A 13,324-nucleotide genomic window follows, 5' to 3' on the forward strand; every position below is an offset into this window, starting at 1 on the left:
ATACTCTTTTCAAAAGGACCATCTCTGTCTTGAAGAAACAGTTATCACTGACATTGTCTTTAGAGATATTTACACTTTATTGACCATACAGAAAACATACATTTTTTTAAAAACATTTTTAATATCTTTTTTTTTTTTTTTACCAAAAACATATTTTCTGTATTGAACTAATATCTCAATAACATAAAGGAATACAAATTATTACTATCAGATTTGATATACTGTACACTACAGGTTAAAATCCTGTCAATAAATATGTTCTTTGGCTTCAGGAAAATAACCACAATGTCTCTGTAAACATTATGTTTTGAATGCGGCATTATTTAGAGGCACAGCTAGTACTACTTCAGCTAATGGAACAATTGATGTGTCATGTTTCCCCCCTGTGCAGGAGCTGATATTATTTGCATTTTCTGTTAAGTATTTCTTGGATATAGGGATTTTAGATCTTAAGTGCCATTTGTATGGATTTATTTCCAAATCCATTAGATTAAAGCTGCTTGGAGTTATAATCCACTGTGGGCAAACAAATGTCTATGATCTTCAGAAATGTCAGACCAAACCCAATTATGATGTGAAAATGTGTTTTTAGTTAAGAGCTGTGTTTAAAACAGCATTGTTCTCTCCCCACACAATTTGCATAATCTGTCAAAGCTGAATTGGTGTCTACTAGCTGCTTTGCCAAACTACACCTCTCCAGTACTGTCAGACCTGTCAGTATAACTTAAGGATGAGACTTTTTTTTTTACAGTCTAACGTTCCTCATTTAATAGTCAGACTATCAATCAGTACATTAATCATCTCTACAGAAAGAGGCCTAGGCCAGGGAGGAAAGAAGGGAGTCTTGTTTGTCATATTTATTCCTAATGTGAATACACTGCAGACCTTTTACTGTTGTTTCTCCGTCTTCGTCCCTTCCTCCCTTTCCTGGCTTTCCTCTCTTTCTTCTCCCTCCTTTCCTTCCTCTCTTTCTTCTCCCTCCTTTCCTGGCCTAGTCATAAGCAGTTGTCTGGGAAGCACTTCCTCTCTTCCTCCAGCAGGGGGCATGCTGCTCCATTGTTTGCAGGATGCATGAGGACATAGCGTGTGCGGTGCTGCACGCCTGAGTCTCCACACTTGCCTTTGCACAAGCCCCAGGGCGACCACACTGACACCTCGCAGTCCAGAGGGGTATCTGCACAGAGGGGGGGGGGGGGGCATCATAGTTTCATTAACATTTAGGTTTGGTTTGTCATTTTCCAGTGGTTCTGTTTTCTAGCTCTTGTGCATGAACTCTTGTATTGACATTTGTAAGTGGATATTTGGGTTTCCTTTTATAGACTTGAATGGAAAGGAGTGGAATAATTCATTATCAGGAAAATCACTGCTCTTCAATCCTTGGCTTTAAAAAAGTAATAAAATAATGAAAGGGAATTCCAGTAAATGATGGCTTGCTGCATGTGTAGCTCTTTATGAACCAATAGCTTCTCGTTATAGATTCTTGGCAGTAGCTGTGCTGCTGGAGTTTGCAGTATGTATAATTGCAGTACTGTTTTTTTTTTTTTTTTTGTTTTTTTCATTTATTCAGTCTTTGCTGACTGTGCTTGCTCTTGGTCACTATTCCCTTTCTCACAGTAAACAGTGCTATAACTTAATAAGTCCATCATAGCAGATAGGGTGCCTTGCAAAAATGCACCTCAGCTGTATGGCAGATACCTATTACACTGAAATCTTATGTTATATTATGTTTTTTTCTTTATTGCTTTCACTCTCGCTTTCCAACATAGTGAACTTGCTGAGCTACCTCAGACAACCTTGTTGTGACCTTGCATACAGCTGATATGTATCACAGACTTAGTTGTGGGTTAAAGAGTAGAAAAACAGAAGGATGGGAGGCGGTACGGAAGCTGCATGGATGGACGGAAGGGTGGAGGGGTGGAACATGCACGTCAAGTTAAGACAGATTTTGACATCTCTGTTCATCTTGTGTGTCCATTAAGGACACAGGGAAGGATAACTTGATAAGATACTGCAAGAAGAAATGCTAGTTTATCTTATATTATATCAGTGCTGTATTTCACAGATAAAATATAGAGCAGGTGAATGCTCATCTGTAATGAAAATTTTTTGTCCACTCCCTGGGGAGAAAGCATAAAAAAGATGAAGGTTTTAATGGGGCAAGGGAAGGATAAACAGCTGGAGAGGTAAAATGGAGCACTGGGAGCAGGGCAGGAAACCCCAACAGATTCTTGGCCCTTCTCTGTTGTTTGTTGATGGGTAGTCAGGGGAACGGACTTGTAGTCTGTGATGCTGAGTCAAACCTTTACAGTTACCCTCAACACTGAATCTGATTACCGCACTGTCAGCTTTACTGCCAGGCTGACACGCTATCTGTTCCCTTTTTTTCCCCCTAAAGAAACTTTTTCCTGGTCAAGTCATCTATTTAGCCTTTTTGGGGTGAATTATGTTTTTATAAAAGGTTATTTTTTTCCCTTTCCTGTCAGATTGGAGAAGATCAGTCACACAGACAGGTTGCTTGACTGCTGCATTGTTGGCTTTACTTGTAGTTTGACACACTCTTCATCTTTATTTTTCCAAGTTGTCTTCCTGTTCGTCCTTGCAGTTGGACTATTTTACTGTTACCACTAATCTGTACAACAGGGAGTCTTAAAGTTTAACAATCCGGGAACTGACATTAAATAAATCCAGCTTCAACTTATGGATCCAGGTCTTGTTAAAACATACGTGTCTGCATCCCATTTTGAGTCATGACCTAAACGCTGCTGTACATAATTTCTACATAGTTTCCTTTAAATGCTCTTTCACTTTCTCAGTCTCTCATCTTTAGATTTTTCCACTGGATGCCAGATGTGCCCCTGGCATTTTCTGATGCCCTGCACTCGCTTGGCTTCTTTTGTTACTGGTTGGAAGTAATTGAGTTTGTGTGTGGCCTGTAATGGTTTGCAAATGCTTTAATCTGAGTCAGCAAAAGATGCAAGCTCCTAGAATTGTGTTGAACCCTCACATCTGAGTTTGGCACAACATAAATCAAATACATTTTTTCCATTTAAATGTCTATAGTATAATTCAATCAAATAGATTTGGGAAAGGCACCTTAGGGTAGGAATAGTGGAATATTGCAAGTATATTGTTTAAATGTTGCTCTCACTAATCTATACTTCAGCATATTTTGCTCACTATGTATAAGTGCTTGTATTTAAATTTTATTATTTTCTTTCTTATACCTGCAAAATATTCATATTTTAGTTTTGAAATTGAACATTTTGGTTCTCCCCTAAAGGCATCTTATGGAGTTAGCGGACAGTTATTTTCTCACTAAAACACGTCGTCTGTCACCTAGAGGACGAACAAACCCTTTTTCTGCTCACTTCCTTCCACATGAAACATTTGCAAAGCCAATTTTTTTGAATGTTTGAAATTGTGCATTGTTTACATCCTCGTTTGCTAGCTTGCTATCTTCTTCACTGCCTTTGTTGTTGTGTTGCAATACTTCTTTGCACGCTGTTGCCCTCAACTGTTGATGAGTGGAATAGCATAAAACCAGTAATGTGCATTGCATTGCCCACAGACTTGTACACGTGCATCCTCGTGCCTGTATGCAGTTAAAGCAAATGGGGACCTGCTTTTTAAGACATTGCTCCATAGCAGGACTAGTGGTCAAAAACAGGGTGCCTTAATACCCAAGATCTATGTGGGAGAAACTGGCTGGGATCTGTAATTTTTTCTAAATGACTACCATTATGATGCAAGTATCATATCAACATACCACATTTTAGGCAGTGCTGTACCAATACATGAAAAGGGTTTTGACTTTTTTCAACAGTATTTAATCGATCACATATGAAGCTGGAGATTCTGAGTATTAGCGTTCTTCAGACTTACTTATGAGCTGGTCCTCAATCTCGTTTCCTGTTGGCAGTTGGTTGGACTGGGTGGGCTCCACAGGCAGGCTGATGATCTGATTGGTCTTCTTTATCTTGGTAAGTGTTACCTTAGCAATCGGTGGGAGGTGTTTCAGGCGGGGATAGTAAAAGGAGTTGGCGGGGTGGCTAGGGAAGGAAGCGGTGATCTGTGGAAGGGAAAATGGGCGATGAATTACAGTTGATGATAAATGAAGATGTGTTGGTAGACATCATAAGGACCATTACCTTTAATTACGCAATAGCAGTTAGTAAGTTAATCACTTATGATCAAAGTGTGTTAGGATCTATGGGTAGTGTACTGCAGTGCTTATGCTATTGGTTTTTTAGATGATAATAAGTTAATTTGTTATAATTAGTTATCTTTATTTCATCTACTGTCGTTAAATTGATTGTCAAATTGTCAGAGTGACTTTAAGCAGCTGGCAGTTGAATATTACATAATTTAGGTGATTTTCTAACAATATAATAATCTGTAGGCAACATAGATTGTGTGCACAATTTCAAGCTTATTTCTGTGGTCACATAGTTTCTGATTTGTGGGTTCGGATTCATGCAATGTTGCTCTTGGCTTAGATTGACCCACCTGTGTGATTTTGTCCTGTGGGATGGTCTCAAAGTTTGGAGAGGAGAAAGTGAACCCGCTGTCAGTTCCTGCATCGTATGGGAAAAGCTCCAACGACACATTCTCTTTCCAGTGGTCACCGTCACACAGATCAACAGTGTCCACACCCACAAACCAGTCTGGGCTCGGAACGATGCGCACGATAAACGACAGCTGCAGATGGAGGAAGAAAAGCATGGGGAGGAAGATGAAGCGTAGAGAGAGAGAAAAGGAGAAAGAAGAGGAAATGAGAAGGACGAGAGCGTAGATAAGGAGAGAGAAAGGGAAAAAGACATGGGAAAGAGAATAGAAAAGGGCTGTTATTTTTATGTCACCATATATGATTTGTTTGTCAGGACTGTGGGTAAAGCCACAAAGGAAGAAATAGATAACTGTTCTGAGTTGAAGTCATTTTCCAATTATATTCAGAAGTTAGGAATGGAAATAAAAGCTATAATGTGGTTATTTCATTTCAGATTCAGATTTTTTTGTTGTTAAATGTTTTTATTTTCCACTTACCAAAAATAGACATAAACCTAATGATCCCAGATTTATCGTTGATTTATGCAGTTGATATATCCATTGAACTTTTACAAAAGCAAAGAAACTGCTAGAAATAATTAGATTCCTTTTGAGAGAGGAAAACTTTACTATCCTTATTTTGGCTATAAAACATCATCGTATCCTTCCAGTTTTCATTTGAATTTAGCTCACCAATTTAGCATTGCTTCCCTATAACAAATAATTGTTTGGTTTATAATGGACAGTTAAAATTATGAAAATCAATGCAGCAGGACCGGAGATACCGTCTTTTTTATTCCATGCATCTTGGGCTCTATATTACCTACACTGCATCTCAACAACTGAAAGTTTTGTCAAAGATCTGGAAGTGTTTTGTTAGTAGCTGCTAATGTAACCTCAAGCTGCTAGCCTCAAGCAGAGCAGGCCACAGAGGTCTTGTGAGTTCACTTCTCTCTAATGACACAAAGCCAGATTTTATTTGATTTTTTTCTTGTAGTCTTCAGACTCCAGTGATGCAGATTCCAGTGACATCACTTGTGGAGATCTGTCAGACTTTGCATAGCTCCCCCTAGAGCCTTTTTTTTTTCACATATGATGTAGAGATTCAGTTTATTTACCCTTCAAATATATGATGTTTTTATCATACGACTATGTATTTCACTGTGCTGGAATGTTTTTAATTAGAAGCATATCATCCTTGGTTATTCAAAGCCTAATACTTCACCCATCTCCTTACACACGTGCTGTTATTTCAGTGCTAAAATATAGTTTGTTTTGAGCTGGTGAATATCTTTAGTCTCCAACTGGACTTTTTCCATTTCTCTCACCTCCAAACCAAACCTCTGTTCCCTCTCTTTTCTCCCAACTCTGTCTCGTACCTTGTCCAAGCCTAACATAGTGTCAGATGTGTCCCCAGTTTTATGACCTAGCCAGGGACTCATCAGCAGGAAGTTTAACAGCCAACTCCTACAGAGTTTTATATAATTTGTAGAGGCATAAATTAGGCTTGCTACGTTTTGGAAGCTCTCTTTAGTGTGTAGCATATGGAAAAAACACTCTGGAGCTGGTTTTATGGTAGCGTTAACAATTTTGCTGCCCCAGCCTAGTTAAAAAAGTATAATGTGCTCTTTCTCATAATATTACTCTTTTTATTATCAGCAAGTAGCAGTATTATGATAAGTTATTTCCTGGCTAAAAAGAGACTTGTCCCTGGTCCAATTTTTAATAGTTTTGGCTGTCATTACTATTGATAATAATAATATTTTACTCTCAGTTATACTGCTGTAACATGGCAACGCAACATTCCCTAATGGAAATATCCTCCCCACACAGTTCACAAGGGCAAACACACAAGCGATCAGGCTTGTTTTAAACAGATCCAATTTAATCCACTTGTACTGAAAACTTATTTGAAAGGGAAAACAGAGATGAATGCATCCAAAATGTTGTTACTGTTTTAGATTGCTTAAGTATAGTAAATATTAAGGGATTCACAACAAGAAAGTCTTGTGACCCAGAGCCTCACAGTACCTTGTTATGTATACTGACCCAGCAAAAGGCCTCTGATACCCTGACTCAGACTGAAGGATTCCAGGTGTTGAGTGACTTACATAGGAGTGCCTGGCGAAGACCTCAAACTCAGTGTTCATCTGGCCTGTTCCTCCCACAACAGCAGGAGCGGAGAGGAGCCCATAAACGCTCTGGATGCGTTCGCCGGCCGCCTCGACTTCCTTCATGAGCGTCCAGGCCTCGCCTTTCTCCGCAAACTCCCTTACTCCATTGCTGGCAAACTCATTAGGCTGCCACATGTGGTAGTCAGTGCTGTGGGTCACCCCTAAGAGCAGAGAGAGTGGGAAAGAAGAGGATCAGAGATGGATATTGCAACAGGCTTAAGTCTGCAATTAGCACTGTTTGTACATCTCACATCATTGTTTACTCTAATTTTTTGATAATAAGTGAGCCGTATGACTACACTTCTCCTAATGTATTATATTGTGGGGATTTCCTTTATTGGGTCAAAGCAATCTGTGGATTCTTTTGTAAATTTACTAAAGGAAAGAAAATGTCATCTCATTCTATTTTTACCTCTTTAATGGCTTCCTCTGGCTTTAGTAATCAGTTTCAAGCACTGAGCAATGGGTCAGTAGAAGAAATATTTCTGTATTAGCTTTCTGTTATGTAACCAATCAGAATAATGTTCTGCATCTGCTTCTAATAAAAATATCTCTACAAAAAACAGTTCAACTCTGCACTTACCAATAAGGTTTGACCATTGTGCAGGGGGACGATAGACAGGATACTGCTTAGGGAAAGCTGCCTGAGTCCACTTGCCGGTAAACGTTAGCCTGTACTGGGCAGTTTCTGAGGCCGTGCACATGGGGATATCAGTAGGAACAGGCATCGAATGAAAACCTTGGCCCAGTGTCAGCATCATGACGATCAGATGGTAGAGTGCCTCGGAGATAGAGAGGATGGTCTTTGTGGTGTCCATGATAATGAGGGTTGATTTGGGGGAGGATGAAGGACCTGGAGGAGATGTATTTAAGAGAATACAAAGAAAGGAGAAAAGTAAGTAGTAATGTTTTTGTCAAGCTGAGTCATCGAGCTGCTTATGTGTACGGTTGTAATCACCACATACAGTACTACATACACTTCCTCATGTTCTTTACTCTGCTGTTACTGTACCCTAAGAGATCTGATTCACAGCATTTTTACCAATATTTTGCCATAAATATCTTTTGAAAGGATTCAATTAATCATATTTTGCGTAAGAGGATCCCCTCACTATTTTTTTCCATGTGCATTTAAAAGCTTTGCACTAGTCTGATGTGCAGTCATCATTTTTCTCATTATTTTACTACTATTTTTTCTACTTGGAGTTGTCCTTTTCCTGTAAGATCTACTACATGGCAAGACTGACAAGGAGAATTAGAGAAAAGGGCAAAGCGTCTGGCTGTAGTATCACTGTTGAGTTTAACAAATGGGGCATGTGAGTCAGAGGGAATATTTTTCATGTAAATCCTTTCCACAGTTTATTTTCCACTGTTTAGACTTGCAAACCCAAGTAAAGCAAGGCAGGGTTGTCACAGGGAGATCTGACACTGATTAAAATACAAATGTGAAATGCTGTTGCAGCCTGGTGAGCTCTACATTCCTGCCTTATTGATATTATTTAAGCTATGTCAACTGAGTGTCCTAACTTTGGATATCTCATCGTATCTTCCTCACTGTCCTGTAATTTAATTCCCTAAAGAGGGAGCAGTAACTTGGCACTCATCTTGCCACCTTTTTGAACTCTTTCAGTAACTCTTCAGTGAGGTGGGTCTTTTCACTCAGTCCCTCACTTAGCAATATTATTTTGACACTTATATGTTTCCTTCATTAGTAAAGAGTCCCGGGGTTAAATGTTCCCCCGAGGGACATGTATTATTTTTTGCATGCTGACATATTAACACATAAGTAGAGCCAGATGTGCTTAACATTTATCAGCAGATGTTTGTATTTTAATGCCACACTAATTTCCTCCAAAATACAAACATGGCATCCATACAAACGCGGTTATATCTGCACTTCCTTGTCATATGTTTGTTTACTCTGAATCTCTTGTTACTTATGCACAGCAAGATTGCATGAAGCACTGTTACATGCAAGCTTGGTAGCCCTCTGTAATACAGCTGTCATGCCTATTGATTTGATTGATGCAGTTTTTAATTGTAAGTAACTGTGCTGTTGTGTTGCAATAGGATGATGGTGTGGTGCAGAAACTACTCACTGGTTTTGCTCAGGGTTCCAGATGAATGAAGGGTTGCAGCAGATGATTGGAGAGGAGGGCTGGAGGTGAGGAGAAGGGGAGAGGAGAGCGGTGGATGTGGCTGTCGGGAAGAGTGACTGCGAGGCTCCAAGTCCTCTTTCGCCTATTTATGTCTTTCAGGAGGTTCACCCCTCTCTTTCCTCTCCCTCTTTCCCTCCTCTCCCTAATTTCCCCCCCCCCCCTTGCTCCATTCCCCTCCTTAACTTGCTAAACACTTTCTCTCAGCCTCTCTATCTGCTTGTCAATGACTTCCCTGCCCCCTTCATGCCCTTTGACTTTGGCTCTCCCTCTGCCACTCTCCTCCTCCTCTGTCCTACTCTTTATAAGTACCCCATTAACTGGCTAATGTGTTCAGCAGTTCTGGATACACCGCCAGGGGTCCTGTGCAGCTCCATGGGTAGAGTGTCATTTCACAGTGTGATACTGTAGGTCCTGATACCTACAAATATGACTAATGAGGCTTATAATGTATTTCTAGAACTCTCTAAATGTCTCTTGGTGAGGTTTTTGAATTACAGCTGAGCTGCTAGATCCAGTCCCAGTGCTGCTTTTTAACTCATGTAGGAAGTTATATTGCCTATGACACAGTCGATTTGCATAACTCCTTTGATGTGTTTTTCAGGGGCTTATAAAGTCAGGCAACTTGAGGCATTATCCAACAAAATGTTACAGAAGTGTAGACTTTAAGATACAAAGAAATGGTGTGTTTGATGACACCAAATAAGACTGTTTTTTTTTGTTGTTGTTGTTGTTTTTGGCAGGCTATTTCATATGTGTAATGAACTTGGAGCCTTACAGTACTGCATGGGTGGTAGCAGCAGTGTTTACACACAGTGCTCTGGCCAGTGCAGGCTTCAACTGTTTGCCCTTATTTCCTAGGGCTTTTGAATATTTACTTTGGGTGTTGGGTTCAATCCTGAGTCTGCAGTGAATTTTGAAGTCCAATACCTCAAGGCTCCAGAGCAGCCCTCTTACTTTTTATGAGGCTCAATGAATTTTGAAGTCTTGCACAGAAAGTGAAGAGTCAAAGGCTCCAAGAAATATAGCTTATAGCTTTCTTGTCAAAAAAGGCTCAGGGCCTTAAAGGGCTGTTTTGAAATTTTGACGTTGTGTGCTCAAACTTCAGGTAACTTGAGGAAAGTAAAGTTCAAACTTGCTGAGGAAAGACACAAAAAGTTTTAGACACGAAATGGTCTTGGTCAAAGAGTAAGAAGCCTTTTGAAATCTTTTAAGGTCAAGGATTTGGTCATTGTAATGCTCACTAAAGTTCAATGTCCAAACAGTCAACAGCTCCAAAAAAAAAACCTCAAGCGTATCTGGTCAAATAACTCTGACCACTCATAGGTTTTGAGGTCTTGTGCTCAATTCCCAGGCAATGAACTGACATTTGAAGTTCACGTCTAAAGTAAACACTCAAAAGTTGTAATAAATGGTGAAGTGACTTTTTATAATTAGCTCAGGGTGTTAGAGGATTTCTGAGGATGTGGGTTTGATCCTTACTAGGCTCACCCGTAGACGCAAATGCTGTAAGTAATACAACTCTGAAGTGTCTATATTAGCTCAGGATGTTACAAAACTGCTCTGACGTTTTGAGGTTGTTGTTGGTCAACACCCAGATGAAAGACTTAAGGACTCTCAGAAAGGGTGGTCAAGTTTTTCTGACGAAATATCTCCATATGTTAGAACTGCTTAGAACGTCTGAGGATGCGTGTTTGATCCTTGTAAGGCTCAGTGAATTTTGAAGTCCAACAACCAACATGAAGACCATAAAGACCTCAGAGAAGCTCTCAGTGCAGTCGGGAGCGTACTGGGTTCGTTTGTGACTGAAAAGAGTCTGATTCAGTGTGAGTCACAGATCCCTCCCATTTTCAGCACCCACTGTATCAAAACCAACCCTGTTGTGCAGTGCCCCACTCCTAGAGAGCTGGAAGCAGTTGGTTATGGATGATGATCCATTTTTGAAAGACATCAACAAAACCATTATATGTACTCATGTCCCGGTCTGTGTTCACCAAAGGTAGTTCCACCACAGCCAGTGGTGGTCCCCTCCTCAGGTGTTGGACATTGGCCAGGGTTGCAAGTCCCCTCTGGACAACTTTAAAAGAAAATGACACAAGCAGGTGTGTGTGTGTGTGTGTGTGTGTGTGTGTGTGTGTGTGTGTGTGTGTGTGTGTGTGTGTGTGTGTGTGTGTGTGTGTGTGTGTGTGTGTGTGTGTGTGTGTGTGTGTGTGTGTAGGTGTAGGTCAGGGGTGTGGTGTTTGACTTACTGAACCTGGAGGTGGTAGACAACACTACACATGCTCACGTGCAAACACACAAATATGCCAGCATGCTGAGTCAGCCCACATCTAATGATTTCCATATGGTCACGTTTCTTACAAACACAAACTAACACACCTACACACACACACACAAGCGCACACATTCACACACACACACACACACAGACCAGTTGCCCTCACTCAACTTCCTTCAGTTTCCAGGATTTATTGTTTGGACTTTCAGTCTGCTTTCAGTCAGTGACATTTGAAAAAGGAAAGTTAACTCGTCACTGCCTTCACAACTCTTACACTCTGAACAGTGCTGTACTGTGTTCAGTGTTTTATTTTTTTTTGTTTTTTTTTTTTTAATCGAGGGTAGTAGAGCAAAAGTGAGTGGTTTTTTGATTTGCTCCCTATGACACAGAACACTGCAGGCTAATTCATGAAGTGGATCTACAGGTACCAAGTGCACGTGGTATGCACCTTGGCACATTGCATCATGACTTCATCCCTATATGCATATCACACCTTAAAATTGTGCAGGGTGCCGTCCTCAATAGACAGATTCTGTATGTTCCTGTGTCTGCAGCCATCCACACTGCTGCAGTGTTCTGGCTCAAGCCTCTGAATCCCATCCAGCTCCTAGTCTGTTGTTTTGCTGCAGAGCTCTGACTCTCAACCTCCCCAGAGAGCCGAACTGTCCCACAGGGATCAATAAAGTATTAAGTTATTATGGGTAGTAGCAGTAGTAGGTATCTTAACTACATGTACCTAGGTAGGCCTGCCAGTATGCAAAACAATCTCCACTCACACTACTTGAGTGTTGCACACTACGCCTGGAGCTTTCAACTGGATGAAATTTGCCCAGTTGTCATGGAATTGTAAATGTTTTTTTCTTTTTTTTCTGTCATGTTGGTTTGAACACTGACCTTCAAAGTTCATTCTTAATCTTTAAAACAGAAAATCCACTCAAAAGTCCACTTTCTTGCTTGTTCGGAGCTTTTGACCATATCACATAGTCTTCATCTGTATGTTCATTGGAAGTCCACACAGTACTATTTCTGTTCCTTTTTTAATAGAAATGTTTAATATTTTGCAGTTTGAATATTGCTGAATGCTGAATTTACTGTACTGAACTGCACTGTAGTCACAGGTTTTCTGCCTCGTCCCCTGTTATTGTTTGGGAATTCTTGTTGATGTAGCAACAGATGTGACGGATTCTCACTTGCATGCACTGTCCGCAGCCTTGGCTTATGTTATTATATTATTGCCTCTCGTTGTTGCTGTGGAGAGGAAACAGTTTCACACGTGCACACTGGCCTATTTTTGCTTCATGTTTTCAGCATATGACTACAAAACTGACTAAGACTGTCTTGATTTAAAAACAAGGAGGCATCAGTTTGACCTGATAGTGTTTGTGTAGGAAAATGTTCAGTCGAATGGTGTTTGCAAGGAAGCTGCGAATACCAAGGGAGAGAACCGTCTAAGAGAATATAGGTCAGGAAAAACCATGTGGGACTGGGGCCATTGAGTTGAGGGTATGGGTACTGATTGTGGTAGAGAGGTGGGAATACTGCCAGCATCCTATATATTTCACAGATACTCTGTATCTAGCTATTGTTTTTAAACTGGATTCCCAGTGTAATTCAACCGGGGCTCAATTCAGTTTAATCGATGTGTATATTTGGGACTTGACTTTAAATTATAGAAAATGTTTTTATGTTCTGTGTTTCTGAGGCATTCTACGGAAATTTGACAATTGCATCTTCACACTAAGAATCAATGACTGAACAAGCCCACATGTAACCAGTGTTTGACACACACTAATAAATATTCATAATAAAGTTCCAATCTGTAATTTAACTATTTGCAGATATACTGTAGTTCAACAGACTTATTTATGAAAAATATATATTATAAATATGTATTCATTGTTTATAAATTTGATTATAGGCCTGTTTTCCTGCTGTCCTCACACAAAGTACTGATATAAGCTGGTGCTACAGTTTTTGGTCACAGATAATTATTCAATTTATCAGTTAAACATTTAGTCTAAATAATGTTTAAAAATAGAGAAAAAAATATTCATCACTATTTCAGATGTGACATCTTGAGTTGCTTATTTTGTCCATAACCAGGATATGAAATTTACAATTATATAAAACTGAGAAAAGCAGCATTTATACAATATATAATGAAAACACTT

At 39.8% G+C, this 13,324-nt stretch overlaps 1 protein-coding gene and 1 long non-coding RNA gene across 6 annotated transcripts in view; one reads left to right on the forward strand and one right to left on the reverse strand.

Moving 5' to 3' along the window:
• Positions 1-13,324, forward strand: part of LOC139637946 (uncharacterized) — a 69,181-nt gene that overhangs the window by 6,440 nt on the left and 49,417 nt on the right. The gene's annotated exons all lie outside the window — the stretch shown is intronic.
• On the reverse strand, positions 54-8,967 carry spon2b (spondin 2b, extracellular matrix protein). The gene is made up of 6 exons (XM_071506954.1): positions 8,819-8,967; positions 7,303-7,572; positions 6,657-6,880; positions 4,507-4,698; positions 3,883-4,069; positions 54-1,174 (listed from the first exon to the last, which is right to left on the reverse strand). Exons 2-6 carry the CDS (start codon positions 7,535-7,537, stop codon positions 996-998), a joined length of 1,017 nt encoding a protein of 338 aa, XP_071363055.1. The 5' UTR covers positions 7,538-7,572; positions 8,819-8,967; the 3' UTR covers positions 54-995.

Source organism: Trachinotus anak, unplaced genomic scaffold (genome assembly GCF_046630095.1).
Source record: "Trachinotus anak isolate AG129_WGS33_773 ecotype Australia unplaced genomic scaffold, CSIRO_AGI_Tana_v1 ptg000021l, whole genome shotgun sequence".
Classification (NCBI taxonomy): domain Eukaryota; kingdom Metazoa; phylum Chordata; class Actinopteri; order Carangiformes; family Carangidae; genus Trachinotus; species Trachinotus anak.